We start from the raw sequence: 21,808 nt of genomic DNA on the forward strand, positions 1-21,808 counted from the left end.
AAACATTCACTGTATGGCTAAGCGGTGGTCCTTCCACACAGAGTTTGTTCTGTGCTTAGTTACAAGCCATTTGCAAAAGACAGGGTGAGAGGCATCAGAAAAACATCTTTTTATACCATATGAACCCTGTCTGATTCTCATACTTTGACACCATTTATATAGTTCTGTATTAAGCATGCCTCTAATATTATTCTAATCCTTTTAAAGCAACAAACATTTTTTACTTTTATGAGCAGTAGCTGTGTACAATCATGAACAATTTCCTCCAAAGCATCTTTGCAATGCTTTTCTAGCAGTACATCACTTATAAATAGGAGACTATTGTCTCTGTGTGTGTAACTTAGGGAAAAATAGAGTCTTATCAGCACAGCAAGAAATAAAGAACAAAAGTAAGAGATGATGATCAAGAATGTCAAGAACCAATGTTATCATATGAGGAATTTCTGAGTATCTGTATTTTTAAATGTTTTCTGTATTTTTAAATACAGGCATGCCTGATACCAGATAGAAAATAGGTAGGTAGGTAGGTAGCCTTCAAGCATGACCTCCTCAATAGGGATATCAAATAGGGTGGCCACTTATACATTGCCAAAATAGAGGAGATGTTTCACCATAAAGAGGAGGAGATAATATACACATACACAATCATCTTACCATCATGGGGAAGACTGTGATCAAGTGACCTGTGTGGTTGCTCAGTTTATGGACCAGGTGCTGATCATTGATGGACAAACCCAAGATCCCTCCTGTTCTCCCTTATTATGGCTCTTTATCTTTAAACTGGGACACGGGTGGCGCTATGGGTTAAACCACAGAGCCTAGGGCTTGCCGATCAGAAGGTCGGCGGTTCGAATCCCTGCGATGGGGTGAGCTCCTGTTGTTCGGTCCCAGCTCCTGCCAACCTAGCAGTTCGAAAGCACGTCAAAGTGAAAGTAGATAAATGGGTACCGCTCTGGCGGGAAGGTAAACAGTGTTTCCGTGCGCTGCTCTGGTTCGCCAGAAGCGGCTTAGTCATGCTGGCCACATGACCCGGAAGCTGTCTGCAGACAAACGCCAGCTCTTTCAGCCAATAAAGCGAGATGAGCGCCGCAACCCCAGAGTCGGTCACGACTGGACCTAATGGTCAGGGGTCCCTTTACCTTTACCTATCTTTAAACTAGGACCTGCAAACATTCCAATAGAGAACTACGCCCTGCCAGTCCTTCAAACCAAGGATTGTCCTCTTCAAAGTGGGACACGTAGCCATCCTGTGATCCAGCCAGTTGCTGTCTGATAGCGGGCAGGATAACATCGCTTCCACCATCCCCAAACACCATGCAAAACAGCCACATATTTCTGCCTCTACAAATCTATCAGCACAACATAGGTTGATAAGCTGAAGAGTAAAAGAGCCAAAGGATAGCAATAACATACAAATGGCTTTAATTTTATGATTACCTTCAAGGTAAATTTGAGACCTTAGAATGCAGACATGTTTTAAGAAGCACATACTGAGTGCTTCTGGCTTATGTTGTAAATCTAAGTCACCTATCACATTACCAACATTCTTCCTTCCTCAAGGGAAAAAGCAAATAAATTTGAAACCAGTGTAATAAAGTTGAGAATCTATCCAAGAAGGAACTTGTTTATACCTAAAGAAATGTAAGCCCACAAAAGGTTTATTCTAATTGGTTCGTTCTCAGTTTACCCTTGGCATTTTTGTGTTTTCCACCAAGTGCACACACTGTACTTAGGCAAATTTGTAAAGCTACTATTCTTTGACAAATTTATGTATTCTCTGCAACCATGTTTTCCCCCAGGAGAAAAATGGGGGAGGGGAGTGTGGGGCAATATAAGTTCTCAGCTTCTGTTTACTCATGCTGTGGTTTAGGGACAGGTCAGCGATTCAGTTCCCAACATCTAGGGACATGAGTCGGACTGAAGTAGCCACTTTGGGGGCCGGCACCTCCCCATTTTGCTTCAGGTGGCAAAACGGGATGGGCTGCCCCTGCCAACATTTCAAGGCAGGGCTGAGAGAGACCCCTGTCTGAAACCCTGGAGAGCCATTGCCAGTCAGTGTTGACAATAGTGAGCTACATGGTGTGACTGTGTATAATACACCTTCCTATGTTCCTGTCTCCCCACACTTGTAGGAATTCAGCCTCACCACATGGTGGCTATTGCAAATGGCAAATTGTTTCAGCCTGACATAGCTAGTGGTGCTGAGGTTTGCCCAGTAAAATATTGGAAGATTTCCACTGCCATTATTCCATGTGTCTTTTCTCATTGGGCCTCTTATTAAAAAACTACTTGGGGAAGAAGATACTCTAATCTTGCCCCTCAGAGAGATGTTCTTTTCCCTCTCTTATGTTTTCAACTGGCTTGGGCTGCGATTCCAGGCCACCTTACCTCAGAGTAAGACCCACTGATCTTTGGTCTTACTTCTGAGCAGTGCACCTTAGGATTGTACAATTAGTTTCATTGTCTGAGTTTCAGTCTTTAGGACTTATGCCTTAAATAATAATAATAATAATAATAATAATAATAATAATAATAATAACAACAACAACAACAACAACAACAATAATAATAATAATATCATCTTTATTGTCATTGCCCCCTCTCGGGGACAACAAAATTACTTGGCTGCTCCATCCACCCAGGTAGGGCACTCCACACAAATCAAAACAACTATAAAAACACTAATTAAATACAGGCTTCCCATTCAGGGCCGAGATCGCTCTGGGGAAGAAGCTGTTCTTAAGACGGCTCGTTCTTGTCTTCATCGTCCTGTATCTCCGTCCCGACGGCAGGAGCTCGAAGAGACAGTGACCAGGATGCGATGGATCTTTTACTATGTCCAGTGCCTTCCTATGGCACCTTGTGGCATAAATCTGCTCTAAGGTGGAGAGTGGGCAGCCAACAATGCTCTCTGCTGCCTTAACAACTCTGCACAACCCCAACCTGTCCCGGGTAGTACAGCTTCCATACCACACACATAAGCCATAAGTGAGCACGCTCTCAATGGCACAGTGATAGAAGGCAAGCAGCAGTTTCTGCGGAAGATGGTTTTTCCTTAGAATTCTCAAAAAGTACAGTCTCTGCTGCGCCTTCTTCACAAGCCCCCTTGTGTTGACACGCCAGGACAGATCCTCTTGTAATTCAATGCCCAAAAATCTGAACGTTGTTACCCTCTCCACACAGACCCCATCAATCAAAAGTGGCTGGACATTGCTCTTCTGTCTCCTGAAGTCCACCACAAGCTCCTTTGTCTTCCTTGTATTTATGAGCAAGTTGTTAGCTCTGCACCACTCTGTCAGCCGCTCCACCTCATCTCTATAGTCCATTTCACCCTCCCTTTCAGAGATGAGCCCAATCACGGTTGTGTCATCTGCAAATTAATCGTACGTGTAGAGAATATAAAGGAGCGGACTGAGTACGCATCCCTGTGGTGTTCCTGTGTTAGTCCTAAGCATACTAGAGGTATAAGGGCCCAACCGAACCCTCTGGGGGCGGTCTGACAAAAAGTCCAATATCCACCCACAAAGTGATAACGGAAGCCCCAGATCTTCCAGTTTAGACATCAGACGTTGTGGTAGAATGGTATTAAATGCCGAGCTGAAATCTAAAAAAAACAGTCTGGCATAACCCCCCCCCCCCGGCTGCTCCAAATGTGCAAGAACGGCATGGAGGGCAATCGCCACAGCGTCCTCTGTCGATCTTTTCGTTTTATAAGCAAATTGGAATGTGTCCAGTCCCTCTGGTAGGCAGGCAATGACATAATTTCGTACTAGCTTTTCAAAGCACTTCATGATTATAGGTGTGAGTGCTACTGGACGAAAGTCATTCAGATCTTCCGGGTTAGATTTTTTTGCTATTGGAACGATAGTAGAGGACTTTAGGCAGGATGGAACAATAGCCTGGGCTAGGGATCGATTTAAGATCCTAGTGAAAACTCCTGCTAGTTGATCTGCACAGTCTCTCAATACCCTTCCAGCTACCCCATCTGGCCCTGTGGCCTTCCTTGGGTTGATTCCCTTCAACACCTTCCTCATCTCTTCTTTTTCCACAGAGACTACTACATTCCTTTGTACTGATGATGGTGATGGTGGCAAGGCCTTCACAGGGAGTGGTGGTGGTGGTGGTAAAGCCTCAGCAGGTGTTGCTGCAGATGTTACTTCAAAACGGGCAAAAAAGGCATTCAAATCCTCTGCGAGGGATGCCCCTCCCTCGTCTGCCAGGGAATCCTTGGATTTATACCCTGTTAATTCTTGTACACCTTACCACCTAATATAGTCCAACACTTGCTCAGTATGAGTCTCTACATCCTGTTGGGCGAATACCTCCCAATACCCCTTGCTTTAAAACAAACAAACAAACAAACATTTTGCCCTTTCTTTGCCCAATGAGCTGTCATCCAGAGCTTTTGCATGACACTTTTCCAAGGGATGTGTTGCTGTAACTACAAATGCTTTCTACTTATTGACAGATTCCTTTCCATCAGTTGACCTGTTAGAAGAATAAACTCTGAAAGGAACATCTACTGGCTACATCATCTGATATAATATTAAGAGACTACGTGGTATTTTGAAGAATTGTGTAGGAAATCGGATGCAGAGAATACATTTAATCACTGGTTGAATTATGGTAGCCGTGTGGCAGATGAGAGTACTTGTTTTAGGGTTTTTTTTAAGATTTTCATTTTCAGACACCAAATCACTAAAGCAGCATGCACATATCCTCTGACATGATTTTTGCAAGGATGTATATCAAACAGTTGTAGACTATAAATCTGCTTAAATGTACAGAAAAACACGTGGGCTGAAAATTAAGTTGAAGAAATTGTGCTTTACACACATTACTCATTTCAGCATAGGTTTTTTTTTGGCTATTTCAGGATCAATGTTTAATATTAAATCTGCTTTTCTCAGGCTGTAGATGATCTCTGACATGTTATTAGAGTGCATAAGAAGAAGATGACCTTTTATATATTAAATTCATGGATGTTCTCAATCTAGACTGAATAAATATGAATTACAGGTTGGTTCCTGCACTACAGGTAGACCTGTGGCAGCCTGGCAGCATCTCCTACATCTCAAAGGGTGCAGTTACAGACATACGTGTATCAAGGAACAATTCGCAAATTCTACTACCTTACCTGCAACAAGCAAACATCCAATATACGTAAGCATGGATTTCAGTTCCTCTAAGGCCACCTGATGCATTCTGCCATGGTTTAGGTCTGTTACCTCTATTTTATTTAGAAATAAGCTCCATTTAATATTGTGCCTTTTAAATTACAATGGCTGGAGAGTACACAGACCTCCTACAAAACTGTTATTTGAATGGAAGCATGCAGGAACTCTCTTGGGCAGACAGTTTAATTAAAGAGTCCCCTTTAGAATGAAAACCAGTGTCTCTTCAGTGCTCCCAGGCCTGGTTTATTTGTTATATAAATGGTAATTATTGCCACTGGTTCCGCAGTCTGCTTAATTTGCACTTGAATGTTAAGTAGAAGTATGCTGAGTAGTTGTAAGCGCACACATGCTTTTAAATTATATGCTAGGGATACACTAATCAATTTCCTGTCACCAAAAAGGCCCGTGTGGAGCACAGATTCATTATTATTTTTAATTCCTCTGCTTTCAGTAGGAATTGCACTTACCATTCCACATTGTCCTGTTTTTAAACTCTCAGCGGCATTTGTCAGAGTTCTGTCTCTCTCAATAGGAGCCAATAATTCTAAGATCAGGATTTGTGTGTCAGGAAGATGGAGAAATTAGCTAAATAACCCTTATTTGGGATTTTTATACTGGAGGTGTATTGGGAGTGTGTATCGAGATGCCATAATGCTGTGGCATTGTTTTCTTTTTTAAAATGGCAGATTTATTTAACTAGATCGTAGAATGTGACACTGTTGACATGTTTCTACTTGAGCCTTGTCTTTGCCATGTTAGGAAAAGACTCTTAATTCTAAAGTTAATGGAAGTAGCACACGCATGTGCACATAACTGGCGCAAAGTATTCTTAGTGGAGACATTGCACAAACTTTGAACTTAGACTCCTGGAAGACATTGCTTGTTCATTTGGTTTTGTGTTGCTATTAGCTTTAACAGATGTTGCTATTACATGTTCCAACTTTTCTGTATGGCTCTGGGGGCTAAAACATATCTTTAAAAAACAACAACACAAGAAGTGAAGCTAGCAAGGTGCTTCTTAGAGTTTCCTTTGAGCTATCAAATATTCAAGGGAGGATATACAGAATGATTTAATTAACAAGCTAATTAAATTTCTATCCCACCCATCCTCCGAAAGGGAACCTGAGACAGCAAGATAGCTAACACATAACAAATTTGTGGGCTTGAATATAAGCATTATTTATTTATTCACAATGCTTCTGTAATGCACCCATGGAGCAGCTTACAACAGCAGCATAATATCACTATAAAAAAATAAAAAATAAACTGGAGAATAAAGTCGACATACCAAAACAAAACCCAAACCCACCTCTCAGCAACACCAATAAATAAATTAAATAGGCTTTTAAAAATTAAGGGTGGAATTCAGTGTTGTGGTACTACAAATGTCCTGTGTGCACAAGCACATCAGAACAATCTTCCCTCTCCTCATACGCCTTATGGGAGTTCTCCTGGCCAGTTTGGGGGTGCAGGAGGCCCATGGTGAGAGGAGAGGGGGCAAAGCCCTCTTGCACAAGTCCTCGGCCCATGGGAAAGCTGACAAGGTTTAGGCAAAGCTGAGTAGAGAAGCTAATGCAAAAAATGGCTGAGCCCAGATCCACTTGCATTTTCAGGTTCAAAGATTAACGTATCCCAGATAGGAAAAAGAGATTAATCTTCTTTCAGTTTCACAGTAACCCTTCTTAGAAGTCTGAACATAAAACAGGATCTAGCAAAAATGTGGAAGATACTAAATTTTTCATTTAAACTTCAATACTGGCTAATTACTTTACATCATGTTCTGTCATTCCCTTAAAAAAACCAAAAAAACTCAGCATTTCCCAAAGTACTGTTATATTTCAAAACAACTAGCTTGTTTGACAGCACATTACAGTATACCAGAATGCTATCACAACCAATTTAGGCAGGCTTATGAAAGTGACACAAATAGTTCCTCGACGTGTTGCAATCTATGTAACTTCAGCTTACTGTAACAGTGTTATTTTCCTGCATTTTTCTGTGCCCTTTCTTCCTTGGTCTGCATTTATTCATTTTGCTTTCTTTTGACACAGCGTCCTCATATCTGATCTGCAAAAAGCAGTAGAAAAGCAAAGTGGTTTGGGGTCATCCAGGAATCGTAGATCATTACCAGGATACAGCTATGAAATATATCATTCACTGGAGGAAGTAGGTAACGTTAAAATGGTATCCCATGTATTCGCAAGTGCATGTCCTGGGGAATTAGCAAACTTGTGTTATTTCTAGAACCTTTTAAATAACCTTTAAAAAATATGCAAACTAGGAAACTCTATAATACGCATTGAAAACACTTTAAGGGATTCCTAGCCTTTGCAATATTGTGCTGGTTTTTCATTGTCATATATGATAAGTTTACCAGATATTTTTTTCAATGAATCCTGGGACACTTTTCAACTTCAATGGATTTTGTATGGGGGCTGATGTGTAAATCCGGGGACTGTTCCCAGGAAACGGGGATGTCTGGTAACCTTAATATATGATAAGGAAAATGATTCAAATTAAAAAGACTCTTGACTCTTTTTATTTTTGCTTTTTCAGATTCAAAGTTGGATGTATCATCTGAACAAAACTCATTCAGATCTTGTCCATATGTTCAGTGTTGGCAAGTCATACGAAGGAAGACCACTTTTTGTGCTAAAGGTAAAATAAAATTGATAAAATGTTTGTGAAGCTATTGGCATATAATGCTGTAGGGCCACCCCAGTCTTTGAGTGGTGCAAAATTGCAGTGGTTTCATGTGCTAACCCAGGGTTCGGTTTCCTTGGAATGAGTGACGGTGGAGACTGTAGTGTCTTTATGATATATGGTTTATTTGCACATGCATATATACAACCGAAGTACAAAAAGGCTTCCTCCTGAGAGGTTCAGGATTGAAAATGTGTGGGTGTAATTGAGTCCCTGTTGAAACCAGGAACTCAAATGCCTATTGAATCAGGCATACAGCCTACCCAACCCACTAAACTCACAACAATAAACATGAATAGCCAAGGAAATTCTACCTAGGAACATAGAATCATACAGTAGAGTTGGAAGGAAGCCTGATATGTAATTCTTTTGAAAGTGTTCAGAAGGAGGGGGAAACATACCATCAAATTTTATTTTGTAAGATAGTAGAGCCAGGAGCCAAAGAATTGTGAAACTATTTCCGTGAGTCCAGTAGGAGATTTAAGCTTGTTTCTGCTCTTGCTGCTTTCTCCTGCGCTGCAAAGTTAAGTTCTTTTGGAACTATCAAAAGCAGTTTATGGTGCTCAGCTGTTTAAAGAAAAAGGAAAAAAGGAAACAATTCCACACAAGGGATTGACACAAGCCCTTATATCAGTTTGGACGCTGGCCTGTGTTTTTTGTTTTTGTTTTCTCCTCACTTATGCACATTTACTATTGCAGCTCGGCAAAAGATCACGCCTTTACAAGAAAGCTGTCTGGATAGACTGTGGAATCCATGCAAGAGAATGGATTGGACCAGCATTTTGCCAGTGGTTTGTGAAAGAAGTAAGGATCAATTCCTCTGTTGTATTTTGGAATTAGGAAATTGTAAGTCCGGCGCATTCAGTTTGCTGCTTTTGTATCTGGAACTTATTTGTAATGGTTAACTAGGGTGAAGGTAGCCGCATCTGTCAGAAGCGAGCCGAGGCTAGGGTGCTCTCAAACCCTAACCTTTGACAATATTGCTAGCAGCCATAATGCAGCTTAATCTGCTATCAGCCGTTTCCTGCATAGATAAAGATGAAGCGCCCTGGTACATCCCAGTGAATAACTCCACTGCCATTGTGACTAGCTGATTTCTTGACTTAGGTCAGCGGGGGTTGGCACTTACTGCTGGGCCTGGCCTGCAGGGCACTTGAGCCACGTGTCTCTCCTGGGAGTGAAGTGGTGGCTTGGGGTCCTACGCTGCCCGAAACAGCAGCATGGGGCTTGCGTCCGCCAGGCGGACTCTGTGGGCGGCTCGCTGCGTCACCCCCCTGGGCGGATTGCTGCGGTGTCCCCGTGGGTGGCTCGCCCCACCCCTGCCGCTCCTGGTGCCAGAGCAGCTAGCTACGCCCCTGCACACAGTAATGTAGCTCTTACATGTTGCTCTCTATGCACTGATATGTGGCAAATCTTCCAGTCCTTTTGAGATGTATGATGGTTGGAGAGCTGAACTAGGGCTAGGAAGACCGTGGTTCAAATTTCTACTCAGCTATAATGCTCACCAAATGACCATGGCTCAGACATTGTCTTGCAGCTTAACCTTATCTCACGGGGTTATTGACAGGATAAAATGGTTTGGGATAGGGAGCCTTGCACACCTTCTCACTTCCTTGGAGAAAGGGAGGAGATAAAACTGTAATAAATATGAAATATGTTCAGCAATGATTAGCTTGCTAAGCATTCATTTAAAAGATAGGGTGCAGTACCTGCTGTTGCCACAGTGAGGCATGCCATACATGCTTTTGCAAATAACTATGGCAGTTTCCTCTTTGCCATGACATTGTGTCATGTCATCTACTACAAAACAATACAAGGAATACAAGAGAAGACTAAATATAGCATAACTGGAAGGTGTACAGCAAGAGTGGCTAACCTTTGGCCCTCCGGCTGTTATAGGACTACAACTCCCATCACCCATCACATTCTCAGAGTGGTTCAAGTGCCGATCTCTCTTCCCAGGGAGTTCTGGGAACTGTTGTTCTGTGAGGGGAATAGGGGGTCTCCTACCAACTCTCAGCACCCTTAACATACTACAGCTCCCAGAATTCTTGGGGGAAGTCATGACTACTAAAGTGCTACCATTATATGTATGGTGGGAATGTGGCCTAAATCTAGGGTCTAACGTTACCTAGCTGCACCACTGTGCTGGAGATGTCAGTTGAACGCTGTTTCTGGCAGCTAAAAGCTATTTTGCATTTTATAAAAATTGTACTCCTCAGCATTTCCTTTGGATGAGCCAAGTTGCTGTGTCAGTCTCTCTGAGAGTGCAATATTCCATAATTTCCAGTACAGTGGTACCTTGGGTTAAGTACTTAATTCATTCTGGATGTCTGTTCTTAACCTGGTTCCAGTTACAGATAGGTAGCCGTGTTGGTCTGCCATAGTCAAAATAAAAAAATTCATTCCAGTAGCACCTTAAAGACCAACTAAGTTAGTTCTTGGTATGAGCTTTCGTGTGTATGCACATTTCTTCAGATACCATATCTTCAGATATCTGAAGAAGTGTGCATGCACACGAAAGCTCATACCAAGAACTAACTTAGTTGGTCTTTAAGGTGCTACTGGAAGGAATTTTTTTATTTTGTTCTTAACCTGAAACTGTTCTTAACCTGAAGCACCACTTTAGCTAATGGGGCCTCCTGCTGCTGCCGCGCCGCCGGAGCACGATTTCTGTTCTCACCCTGAAGCAAAGTTCTTAACCTGAAGCACTATTTCTGGGTTAGCGGAGTCTGTAACCTGAAGCATATGTAACCTGAGGTACCACTGTACCACAAATATACCAATATCTCTAACCTTGCTGCAGAAAGTACGAACCTAATCAGTTCCCTTATGTAACAAGTGATGCTATGGGCTTTTTATGATTAAAACAGGTGTTTTTTAAATTCAGTTATATATTGTTTTCAGTTTCACATGCAATCATTATGGGACATGGCAACTGAATTTAATTCTGAATGAAAAACATTCATGGACATAAATGAAGTTTTATAAACCTGATTTTGGGGGGCGGGGGGGGGGAGATGGGCTTCACAGTAGAAGCTCCTGCATGAAGGAATTTTCAAACAACCATCACCAGACTGCTGTGAAATTATTAATCAATGGGGCATAGACACCCCAGAATCCATTAAGTTTTAATGCTCTTCCATGTATTTTACTTGCAAATATGAATTGTTGCGAGGCAAATATACTTCTGTATGCCATAATGAATCAGTTCAGCATCCATGGCTCATAGTAGTGCTCAGACCCTGTAGACTGCAGTAGTAGACCTAGTTATCTGCAGATTGTTAGTTGTGCTCTTAAATCTGTCTACTTACTATTTTATATGTTGACCTAGGCCTGACTCAGGCTGGAGTGGGAGCTGCTTCCAGGTCATCTGGTTCCATGTTGCCCCAATAATATCTGAAGACAGGAACTAGATTAATGGTACTGGAATGATGGGTTTTTTTACGCCATTCCAGAATAGTGGACTTTGGCAACAAAGAAGCAGAGCTTCTTTTTAATGGCATTATCCTAGTACGAGGGGATGCCTGTCTTAGTAGAACTTTGCTTGAGCACCAAAGTCTATCTGAGCTCTAGCATGCCTTGTTTCTAGTCCTGCTCTGCAGTTCCGATTATTACTTTGTGTGTACCCCCCCAAAGCATGCATATATATATATATATATATATATATATATATATGAAGGGTTCAGGATGATTCCTATGGGTTTTTGATTACAGACATTACTTTGATTATTCTTTTGCCCATTCATAGGCTCTCCAGACCTATCAAAGTGACCCAGCCATGAGAAGAATGTTAAATCAACTGTATTTCTACATCATGCCTATTTTTAATGTGGATGGATACCATTTTAGCTGGACCCAGGTAAGTCATGTTTCCAGCATTAAGGTGTTAGTAGAGTTAGAATTCAGTATATATTTTTACTGATAGCCTCCTTGTAGTGCAGTGATAAAACTACTAGCACATTGCAGGATCTGGAATGGTTTAAAATTGAATGGGGGGGCTGCATGTTGAGATTTCTGCATCGCCGGGGGTTGTACTAGATGATTCCTAGGGATCCCTTCCAACTCTACAATTCTGTGATTCTACGAATGCTGTCAAGTACATGTAATTTGCAACATGCTTGCATTTAACTCGTGCACATTCAGCTTTATGCACTTGGCCAAAGTAAAAAATAAGGAAGATGGCGGACATCCAGGAACAAGGACTTTGGCAATCCCACCCACCGCTGAACCCAATGTGTTTTGACTATACACAGTTCTGGCTTTACAGACTATGCCTGGAACTTAACCCCAGCATAAGTTGAGAGCCGCCTGTGTTTCAAAATATGTGTTTGGGGAGGGAGTTCATGAAGTATCTTTACAAGAATTTGTTAATATGCACATGATGCTTTTTTACCAATATATATGTTGTATTTCCATGTACTAAACAATTATGGATAGGATCGATTTTGGAGAAAAACAAGATCAAAGAATTCAAGATTCCGTTGCCATGGCGTAGATGCCAATCGTAACTGGAAGGTGAAATGGTGTGGTAAGTCTAGAATTAGCCTGTATTTGAATTAGCAAGCTATGGAGCCATTTTATTATCTAGGATATTAAATTGCACTGCAAATTTTTTATAGGATATGGTCCAGGTTGCGAAGCAAACCAAACCATGGTTAATGGTTTTACTATGAACACAGAGATCAATCACACTTCACTCCTCACCTGGTGCAAGCAGAAAGAAAGAAGCAACAATCCCTGGCCTAGAATTACATCCATGCTTAAATGCAAGTCCCACTGGGGCAGCTCAGTCAGCCCCGCCCTTTCCCCCCGTATTCCATTGGCAGTGTGCGTATATGGCGGGTGTGGGAAGGGGCACTGATGCAGGATAGAATGTCCCTATTTTTATTTGAGGAATGTTGGGGGATATGCCATCGGACTTTGCAGTTTAGCGCTGTAGGCCTCAATATGAAACTAGATGTAGGCATAATAACCCACTAGAGAACTACAAAGTTTTGTGGGTTTCAAATAATTGATGTGACCAGTGCTTATTTTCCTTAAAAAATGTTTAGGGGTACTCTCATTTTCCTGTTGTTGTTTAGTCATGTCTGACTCTTCGTGACCCCATGGACCAGAGCACGCCAGACACTCCTGTCTTCCACTACCTCCTGCAGCTTAGTCAAACTCATGCTGGTAGCTTCAAGTACACTATCCAACCATCTCGTCCTCTGTCGTCCCCTTCTCCTTGTGCGCTCCATCATTCCCAACATTAGGGCCTTTTCCAGGGAGTCTTCTCTTCTCATGAGGTGGCCAAAGTATTGGAGCCTCAGCTTCAGGATCTGTCCTTCCAGTGAGCACTCAGGGCTGATTTCCTTAAGAATGGATAGGTTTGATCTTCTTGCAGTCCATGGGACTCTCAAGAGTCTCCTCCAGCACCATAATTCAAAAGCATCAATTCTTTGGCAATCAGCCTTCTTTATGGTCCAGTTCTCACTTCCATACATCACTACTGGGAAAACTCATTTTCCTACTCATATTGAAATACTGCCCCTCAATGAGGCCAAACTTAGATTCACAAAATGTTTAGCGGTATGCATACGCCTGCGTCCCCCCAGAAAAAAAACACTGTATGTGACTAATCAGCAGCCCATGTATGCAATTAATAAAAACTATAATAAAATTTATTACCTTACCATTTGTATAGCGCTTTCAAGTGTTCAAAGTGGTTGACGTTTATTATTTAGCTGTAATACATACAACATCCCTGTAAAGTCAAGTCACTATTGCTATTACCTTCCATATTGCAGATGGGAAGGCTGAAGCCAAGAGCGAGAGTAGATTGCCAATGGCTACCTACTGTGTTCAAAATGAGAGATGAGATTCAAAGCAGGAATTTCCTGATTCACAGCTCCACATCTTAGGCTCATTCTAATTAATTTATACTTAATTAGTTCATATTATAGCCTACAGAAACTGAGAGACTGCCTTACGGTTGCCTAGTGAATCTATGCCAGTGCCTCTGGTCTCCTTCATTCCTTTAATCCCCTGTTGCACAACAAAACAGAAGAGAATGAAGTGAGTAAATTCTTTAATTCTGAAACTCAGTTGCCCTTTTTTTGAAGACATGAAGAACAGATTTGCATCTGGTTGGCTCTCTTATCTATATATTGCTTGTTATTACATCAAATGTGTTCAACCCAGGTGGGAATTCATCCCTCATTTCAGTTAGTTTTTACCTTTCACATCAATATACATGTCCGTGCTTGCTCTGCTCAGATGGCACTCCCATGTGCATCCTCCCCCCCCCCACCCCCAAAACGTGCCGTCCTATAGATAGCTGATTCTTAGAACAGTCCTTTTTTGATGTCAGTGATTTTTCTGAAGTAAAATGGAGACATGGAACTGCTGCATATTTGCCCAAGGATACAATGCAAGCCAACAACTATGACAGAATTAGAGCTTGAAAGTCCTTTGCTCCGAATCCCATGAACATTTGTCATCTTACATTGCCTCTCTCAAAGAGACAAAAAAAAACTGAACAGGGAAGTCATAGTTTGTATTATCTTGACCTGTTTTTATTCAGAAAAACAACCTTCACTCTGTGTTCTCATGGAGATGTCTTAGTTCCATCTCCAGTTTCCAGGCCTTGAAATTCTTAACAGGTGCCTGAGGGCAGGTAGGTTTTGAGCACGAATCCTGTTTTTGCATTTCTTCTGCACATGTTTGGCATTCAATGAGCGAGACTGTTTCTTTTCCTTTAAGGCAACATTTCTGTGTCAGCTCTGTTTCTCTTCCTTTCTGGCATAAGCACCTTGACACAGCGCCTACCTCTTGTGGCTCACTCCTTTCTCTAATGCAAGTAGGAATATCTCCAGATTTGGCTTTGCAGTCTATGGTACACATGGGATGGAGTTATTTGTTTCATTTGTGTCTCTAATTTTACTAGTGACATACATATAGGCACACCCAGACTGTTTATTTTTGAGAAGCTCAGTTGTAGATCATATGGTTTGAAAGCAAAAGGTCCCAGGTTTTAAACATACATTTTTATTTATTTTTATGGAAAACAACAACAACATAGAAGCTGGTAAATTCTTCTCTGGCACAAATCCAGATTTGGGGTCCAGGGTTTCTGGTATCTTGGGGCTAAGGGAGCTGGGGTTATAGTTTAGTGGTGGTGCTCTTCCACTGGGCCCTAAGACTCTGTGTCTGAGTCTCTGGGTTTATGACAGAAGGAGATAATGCCATCTCTCTCAGCCTATATAGTTGGGACATTACAGGTTATCCACTGTTCCATCTCTTTGCATCAATATGAAAGCCACTATCAAGTTTTTCAACCCATACGCTCTGTTTTCGTTCCTTCATCCATCTCAAGAAAGCACAACATATCGAGTTCACTTTAATGATTGTCTCCTGCAGTGGGAGATGAACAATTCGGCCATCTTCTGAAACAACCTTGTAGAGCAATTCTGTCATTTCCTGGATTTTTATTGTCTTGTTGTGACAGTAACTCTGGCATTCGACAATAGCTGACATTTACTGAATTCCTTTTTATCCTTCCCCACCTAAACTTGAAAACCTTATCTGAATGAAAAACATTAGATAATATAGTAATAATATAAAGAACTGCATAGCTGTGCATGGCAGCTAGCATTTCTCTTTTAATATTTGTGTTCCTCATAATTGCGGGGATGATACAGGAATAGTACACAGAGATTCTATTGGTTCGATAGGAAATTGGAACAGCTGCTATCAGCTTAGCCTACCAAAGTTAAGTATACAATTTACCTGAGTCAACTGCAAATCATAGCTAGTAAAAGAAGATTGAGGTTAATCATCCCATATATAAATGCTGTAAAATAATGATCAAATCCATCTAAAAATAATAATTTATTGCTTTGTTTCTGTCTGAAAGAATCCTCTCCTGACTTTGTAACCTTAAGGAAGTAACCATCTGAGGTAGGCCGTGCAATAACAGCTATATTGCATTGTGCCATGTTCTCAGGCAGTAGCAAATTGGTTTTGTGGCCCCATCAGAGAATCCCATCACGTATGAGTCTTGGAGTCTCTGCTGCAACAAAGGAGCCATAAGTCAGTGTGACCCAGTCCTCGATTAGATCTTGTAGCTACCATTTACAGCAGTGGTCAGCGAACTTTTTCAGGCGGGGGCCGGTCCACTGTCCCTCAGAACTTGTGTGGGGCTGGACTATATTTTGGGGGTGGGAATGAACGAATTCCTGTGCTCCCACAAATAACCCAGAGATGCATTTTAAATAAAAGCACACGTTCTACTCGTGTAAAAACACGCTGATTCCTGGACCATCCGCGGGCCGGATTTAGAAGGCGATTGGGCCGGATCTGGCCCCCGGGCCTTAGTTTGCCTACCCATGATTTACAGGTTGTGGCAGGATGGTCATGAATAGAAGCATCCATACCTAACTTTCTCTAGCCTGGTATAAACTCAATTTCATCTGTGCTAGTTAACATCAGTAGCAGCAACAGGAGGTAAAGATAAGTCTTTTAACAGCTGCGAAATTAGCACTATGAATGAAGAACACCAATCCATTATATTGGCAAAGACCCAAAGCTGCCTCAAGAAAAGTTTTGGAAGAGCAGACTAGGCATCTAAACAGCTCAATTTAAACTAATGCGGGTCTTTTCAAGCCAGACAAGTCAATATGGGAATACTTTCCTGAAGCGAGAAGTTTTGAAAACAACTGAATTATAGCATTTGATAAGAAATTAGGAGATGATTCTCTTGAGTTAGATTACTTGGTGGCTGTCTGTTTAGCAGAGAGTATACCACATGCCCTCGCTACCACAAAGTACCCATCTGAGCTCAGACAAAGATAATCTTTGCATTTTTTCACTGATGGCCATGAAGAGAAGTTCTTGTGTCTTAGTTCCTCAGACTATGCAAGTGCTATTTAGCTACTTCTGAGTTATTATGCTAATTATATAGCCTATTATACTTCATATTTTTAAGGATCGTCATGCAATGCTGGTTCTCATCCCCTTACTATTTAAAGTACATTTTATGCAAATGGTATTTATTAAAAAGGAGTGTTTAATAAGTCCCTTGTGGCAGAAAAAATGCAGCAGTCAAGGTCTCATTGTTATGCAGAATTCCTGGAAAAATATATTTTTATGTGTTAAACCCAAGCTAGTTACACAAAGAGCATAAAGGACATCATGCTAACCATTAACAGATCAGAAACTGGTAAACCTCCCTGTGACTAAGCCATGGTTAGTGTTTTGGGAATGTTGCATCTGCACTCCTGTGGTCATAACATACATGCTGGTACAAACAAAAACTCCATCCACTTTTGTTCTTTTAATTAGCATGGCTATTCTGAAGTATTGAAGCTACTACAAGAAAGGTTTCAGGCACTATCCAACCTGGTTTAAATAACGCCTTCAGTTTAAACAGCCTCAGTGGAAGGGCTTCAAGTTCTGATTTAGGCCACATCCTTTGTCCAAACCGATAAGAAACACACCTGTGTGCAACTCAGTGTTGGAGGACAGAGCTGCTGTGTCACACAGCACCCCCCTGCGCCCATCTAAGTGAGCCTGTCGAACTCAGGTGCACTGTCCCTTTGCCAGGGTTGAAAGTGAGATTCAGCAGTCAGCCCATATATAATGGACTTCACCTTTGCCCAGCCCAATATATTTTGCTGCCTGAATGGTACCTCCACCATTCAATGTACACAAACGCACTAGAATGGCAGTTCAATCTTACTTTCCACATGGGAAATAGGATAATGTCCTCCAGTGCACCTGAAGACAGTAGGATAGTTATGGGGGTGCAGGACAAGCCATGTGGCTCACACCACTCTGTCCTCCAGCAGCTCCTTCTGCTGCCCACCAGCATTAGCTGAAAGATGCTGTTACCTTACTCTCCCTAACGTCACCCCTGCTTTAGCCTCAGGCAGCAAAATGGTTTTGGCCAACTGGTCCTTTCTATTCCTTTTTGTTTTGTTTTGTTTTGTTTTGTTCAAGAGAGTTTATTTTAATAAAAATAGAGCCCAGCATGATATCTGTGGGCGTTTTCCTGTCTTGCGTCCAATTTAAATGTTGTGGGTTTAATTTGGGCTTCTTTTTCTCTTCAACACGCAGATGAAGGGGCTTCCACCCACCCCTGCGACGACACATACTGTGGTCCTTTCCCTGAATCTGAGCCAGAAGTGAAGGCTGTAGCTCACTTTCTTCGCAGACACCGGAAACAAATAAAAGCTTACCTGTCCTTTCATGCGTATGCCCAGATGTTGCTGTATCCCTACTCTTACAAGTATGCGACTATTCCAAATTTCAGCTGTGTGGTAAGTATAGGATTTGAAGAATTTTGAATCCTTGCAGATCACTTTGAATTTGAAGAAAGTACCGTACTTTTTCATATATAAGACAATGTTTTTTTATTTTAAAGTTATGTTAAAAAATAGGGGGTCGTATTATACTCGGATAGTGCATAGGGGGGACATGGGATTGGTTGCTGTTGTGAGCCGGAGATTGTCTGCGGCTATTGGGCGTTTTATTGGTGGCTGCGGCAAGGGGTGGTATTGAATAGCTGTCGCTGCGGGTGATTGGAGGGGACAGATGATGGGTGACTTGCAATGTGTGTGAGTGGCAGCATATGTCAGGCAGGTGAGCGATTTTCCGGATTCCCCCCTAAAAAAAGCTCAGCAACTGGGCAATCTCCCTCCCCCCCATTTTCTTAATTTGGAGTTCCCAAAAATAGGGGACGTCTTATACTCACCTCACAGAGTGTTTGTTGTGGGAGAGGAAGGGAAAGGACATTGTTAGCCGCCTTGAGACTCCTTAAAAGGTAAAGGGACCCCTGACCATTAGGTCGAGTCGTGACCGACTCTGGGGTTACGGCGCTCATCTCGCTTTATTTGCCGAGGGAGCCAGTGTATAGCTTCCGGGTCATGTGGCCAGCATGACTAAGCCGCTTCTGGCGAACCAGAGCAGCACACGGAAACGCCGTTTACCTTCCCACCCAAGCAGTACCTATTTATCTACTTGCACTTTGTTCTTTCGAACTGCTAGGTTGGCAGGAGCAGGGACCGAGCAACAGGAGCTCACCCCATCACGGGGATTCGAACCGCCGACCTTCTAATCAGCAAGTCCTAGGCTCTGTGGTTTAACCCACAGTGCCACCCGTGTCCCTGGGACTCCTTAGGGTAGTGATAAAGTGGGATATCAAATCCAAACTCTTCTGCTGCTGCTGCTTGGTGTGTGGCTCTCAGTTCAAAGTAGTTATACTTCATATTTATGCATGGGCATATCATGCAATGTAATTGTTATATGATCAGTAATGAATACAATAAGCAATTTGCTTCATTTGAGGATCCAAGAGAGATAGTGCAAAACATCAGGAGTGTTGCAGAAAGATTTTGTGGCGCCGGGTCTGACAGGAGTTAGATGAGTGTCCAAAATACTGTGACAAAGGCAGCCAGGGATTTAAAAAGCCAATCAAAAATGCCCATGTGTACTTAACTTGAGGTTAGACTCTGTTTCCTTGCCTCCTTAAACTTCAGTCAGTGCTTTCACTATCCATATAGCTATGCTAATATCTGTTCTATGGGAAGAGAATGTATTATGGGAATTGCTAGGCAACAGATTACGTGCTCTCAGTCAGTGCTACTTGCAGTTGAGAAGGGAACCTCTGAAGCAATGCAACTGATTGCTTGGTCTAAGAATATTTTGAAGGATACCAAAAACATGTGAGCCAAAGAGGTGCATCGGAGATCATTTGCAATATCACAGAGGTGGCCAGAGCATCATTCTTGGACCAAAGTCAGGGCTTGGTGCAAGAGAGCACCTGCTCTTCTCCATACTTGGCAGAAAGGTGGAGACTGTTTGGTCTCCAGTGGATCCCCTGTATTCTATGCACATTCTCTGTCCAGTAGCAAATTGCAGCACGGCATGAGGCACAGCAGGAGAACAACACCCTCATGTCAAGAGATATGTCAAAAGGCCATGTCACTCTGTTTTCACATTGGTGGTGAGGAAGAAGGAAACATGATGGAGAACTGCAATGAAAGGTCACAAGCCATCAAGTGCACTTGCACAAATATCAAATACCCAAGGACAAGGCAGTTGCACAGAAAACAAAAGAAAGGCGCCTTTACCCATGCCGACAACAACCATGTAAGATGTGATCTCAGTTTATTGTGAATGGCGCTGAGCTGCAAAGCAGAATCACAAAGGATTTCCTTTCCGTTTCCATCCCCGGAGGCAAACTTCACAAGCACCAGATCCTCAGATTTATTTTGCATGTTGAGATTGGCCAACAGATGAAAGCTTTACCATGGGCTTCAGTATTCAGAAATGAGGGGACTCTTTAATAATTCCTGAGCTGAAGGCAAACAGGCTTCTGTCCAGCATACTAGACGGAACTGTGCAGCCAGCCACTCTTTGAATTAGTGCACTAAATTATTTAGGGCCTTGAAACTGGAGAAAAGGATACACAACTCCCCACATTTAAGTCTTGTCTTTGACTGCGTTTTACAGCACAGACATGTTCATGTGTAGTCTATTTCAGCCTTTTGGGGAGATGGTTATTTAATTTATAAAACTATTTGTTTCAGTAACCATGGTCAGGGGATCTGAAGTGAAGTTGTATGAGAGTGGGATTGAGGTGGGATTGGACCCTAAGGGTCATCAGTATCATGGGATAGGGTTTGTCGAGGATTCACAGCAATGATGCTCTCAGGAGCAAACTTGCAATAAAAGTCATTTTATTTTGTTTAAATATAGAATTAAAAGGTATTCACACAGAGTGGTGCATGCTCTAGTTATCTCTCGCTTGGACTACTGCAATCTGCTCTGTGTGGGGCTACTTTTGAAGGTGACCCGGAAACTACAACTAATCCAGAATGCGGCAGCTAGACTGGTGATTGGGAGTGGCTGCCGAGATCACATAACACTGGTCTTGAAAGATCTACATTGGCTCCCAGTACGTTTCTGAGCACAATTCAAAGTGTTGGTGCTGACCTTTAAAGTCCTAAATGGCCTCGATCCTGTATACCTGAAGGAGTGTCTCCACCTCCATCATTCAGCCCAAACACTGAGGTCCAGTGCCGAGGGTCTTCTGGCAGTTCCCTCACTGCAAGAAGCCAAGTTACAGGGAACCAGGCAGAGGGCCTTCTCGGTAGTGGCACCCGCCCTGTGGAACGCCCTCCCACCAGATGTCAAAGAGAAAAAGAACTCCCAGACTTTTAGAAGACATCTGAAGGCAGCCCTGTTTAGGGAAGCTTTTAATGTTTAATAGACTATTGTATTTTAATATTTTGTTGGAAGCCACCCAGAGTGACTGGGGAAACCCAGCCAGATGGGCGGGGTATAAATGAATTATAATTATTATTATTATGTAAGAAGTCCTACTCACAGCAGACCCATTGAAGTTAATGGACATGGCTAACTTAGGTTCATTGATTTCAGTGGGTTTCCTCTGAGTAGGACTTAGTTGAATACAACCCTTTATTTTTATTTATTATATTAATATCCCTCCATGGAACTTGGGGCAGCATCACTCCCAGGCAGTCATTCATCCAGACACTGTCTCAACAGAGACCTGAGCTGAAGCACAAAGTACTGGCATTTGGACAGTCACTACACACACACAAACACACACCCTTATCCTCAGAACACATCCAAAGGAGATACCAGGGGTGCTTGAGGAATTTGATTTCTATAGATTCTGATGCAAATTGACACCTTCTGGATGAATGTGTGAATTAGTATCTTTCTGATTTTGCTCTTCTCCAAATTTGCAACAGCAGCAGAAAAATAGTAATCAAATTCAGATAAATATGTATTTCAATACATATTTTGAGATAGAATAGGTTACTTCAATACATGTTTAAATATAAATGTTCATGCATTTTTGTAAATATATATATATATATATATATATATATGCTTTCGTAGATTTTCACGGGTAT

General features: G+C 42.0%; 1 protein-coding gene across 4 annotated transcripts in view; it reads left to right on the forward strand.

The window, feature by feature from the left end:
* The window catches only part of CPA6 (carboxypeptidase A6), a 46,214-nt gene that overhangs the window by 15,882 nt on the left and 8,524 nt on the right, over positions 1 to 21,808 (forward strand). For 2 of the 4 annotated variants that reach the window (XM_083517604.1, XM_083517606.1), the window contains exons 2-8: positions 5,020 to 5,163; positions 7,229 to 7,343; positions 7,734 to 7,835; positions 8,580 to 8,684; positions 11,632 to 11,742; positions 12,321 to 12,411; positions 17,979 to 18,181. In XM_083517604.1, the coding sequence (XP_083373730.1) occupies positions 5,020 to 5,163; positions 7,229 to 7,343; positions 7,734 to 7,835; positions 8,580 to 8,684; positions 11,632 to 11,742; positions 12,321 to 12,411; positions 17,979 to 18,181 (871 nt within the window). The remainder of the gene's footprint in view (positions 1 to 5,019; positions 5,164 to 7,228; positions 7,344 to 7,733; positions 7,836 to 8,579; positions 8,685 to 11,631; positions 11,743 to 12,320; positions 12,412 to 17,978; positions 18,182 to 21,808) is intronic. The other 2 variants (XM_083517607.1, XM_083517605.1) reach the window with 1 other exon arrangement.

Source organism: Podarcis liolepis, assembly GCF_965112155.1.
Source record: "Podarcis liolepis genome assembly, chromosome: 8".
Lineage (NCBI taxonomy): Eukaryota > Metazoa > Chordata > Lepidosauria > Squamata > Lacertidae > Podarcis > Podarcis liolepis.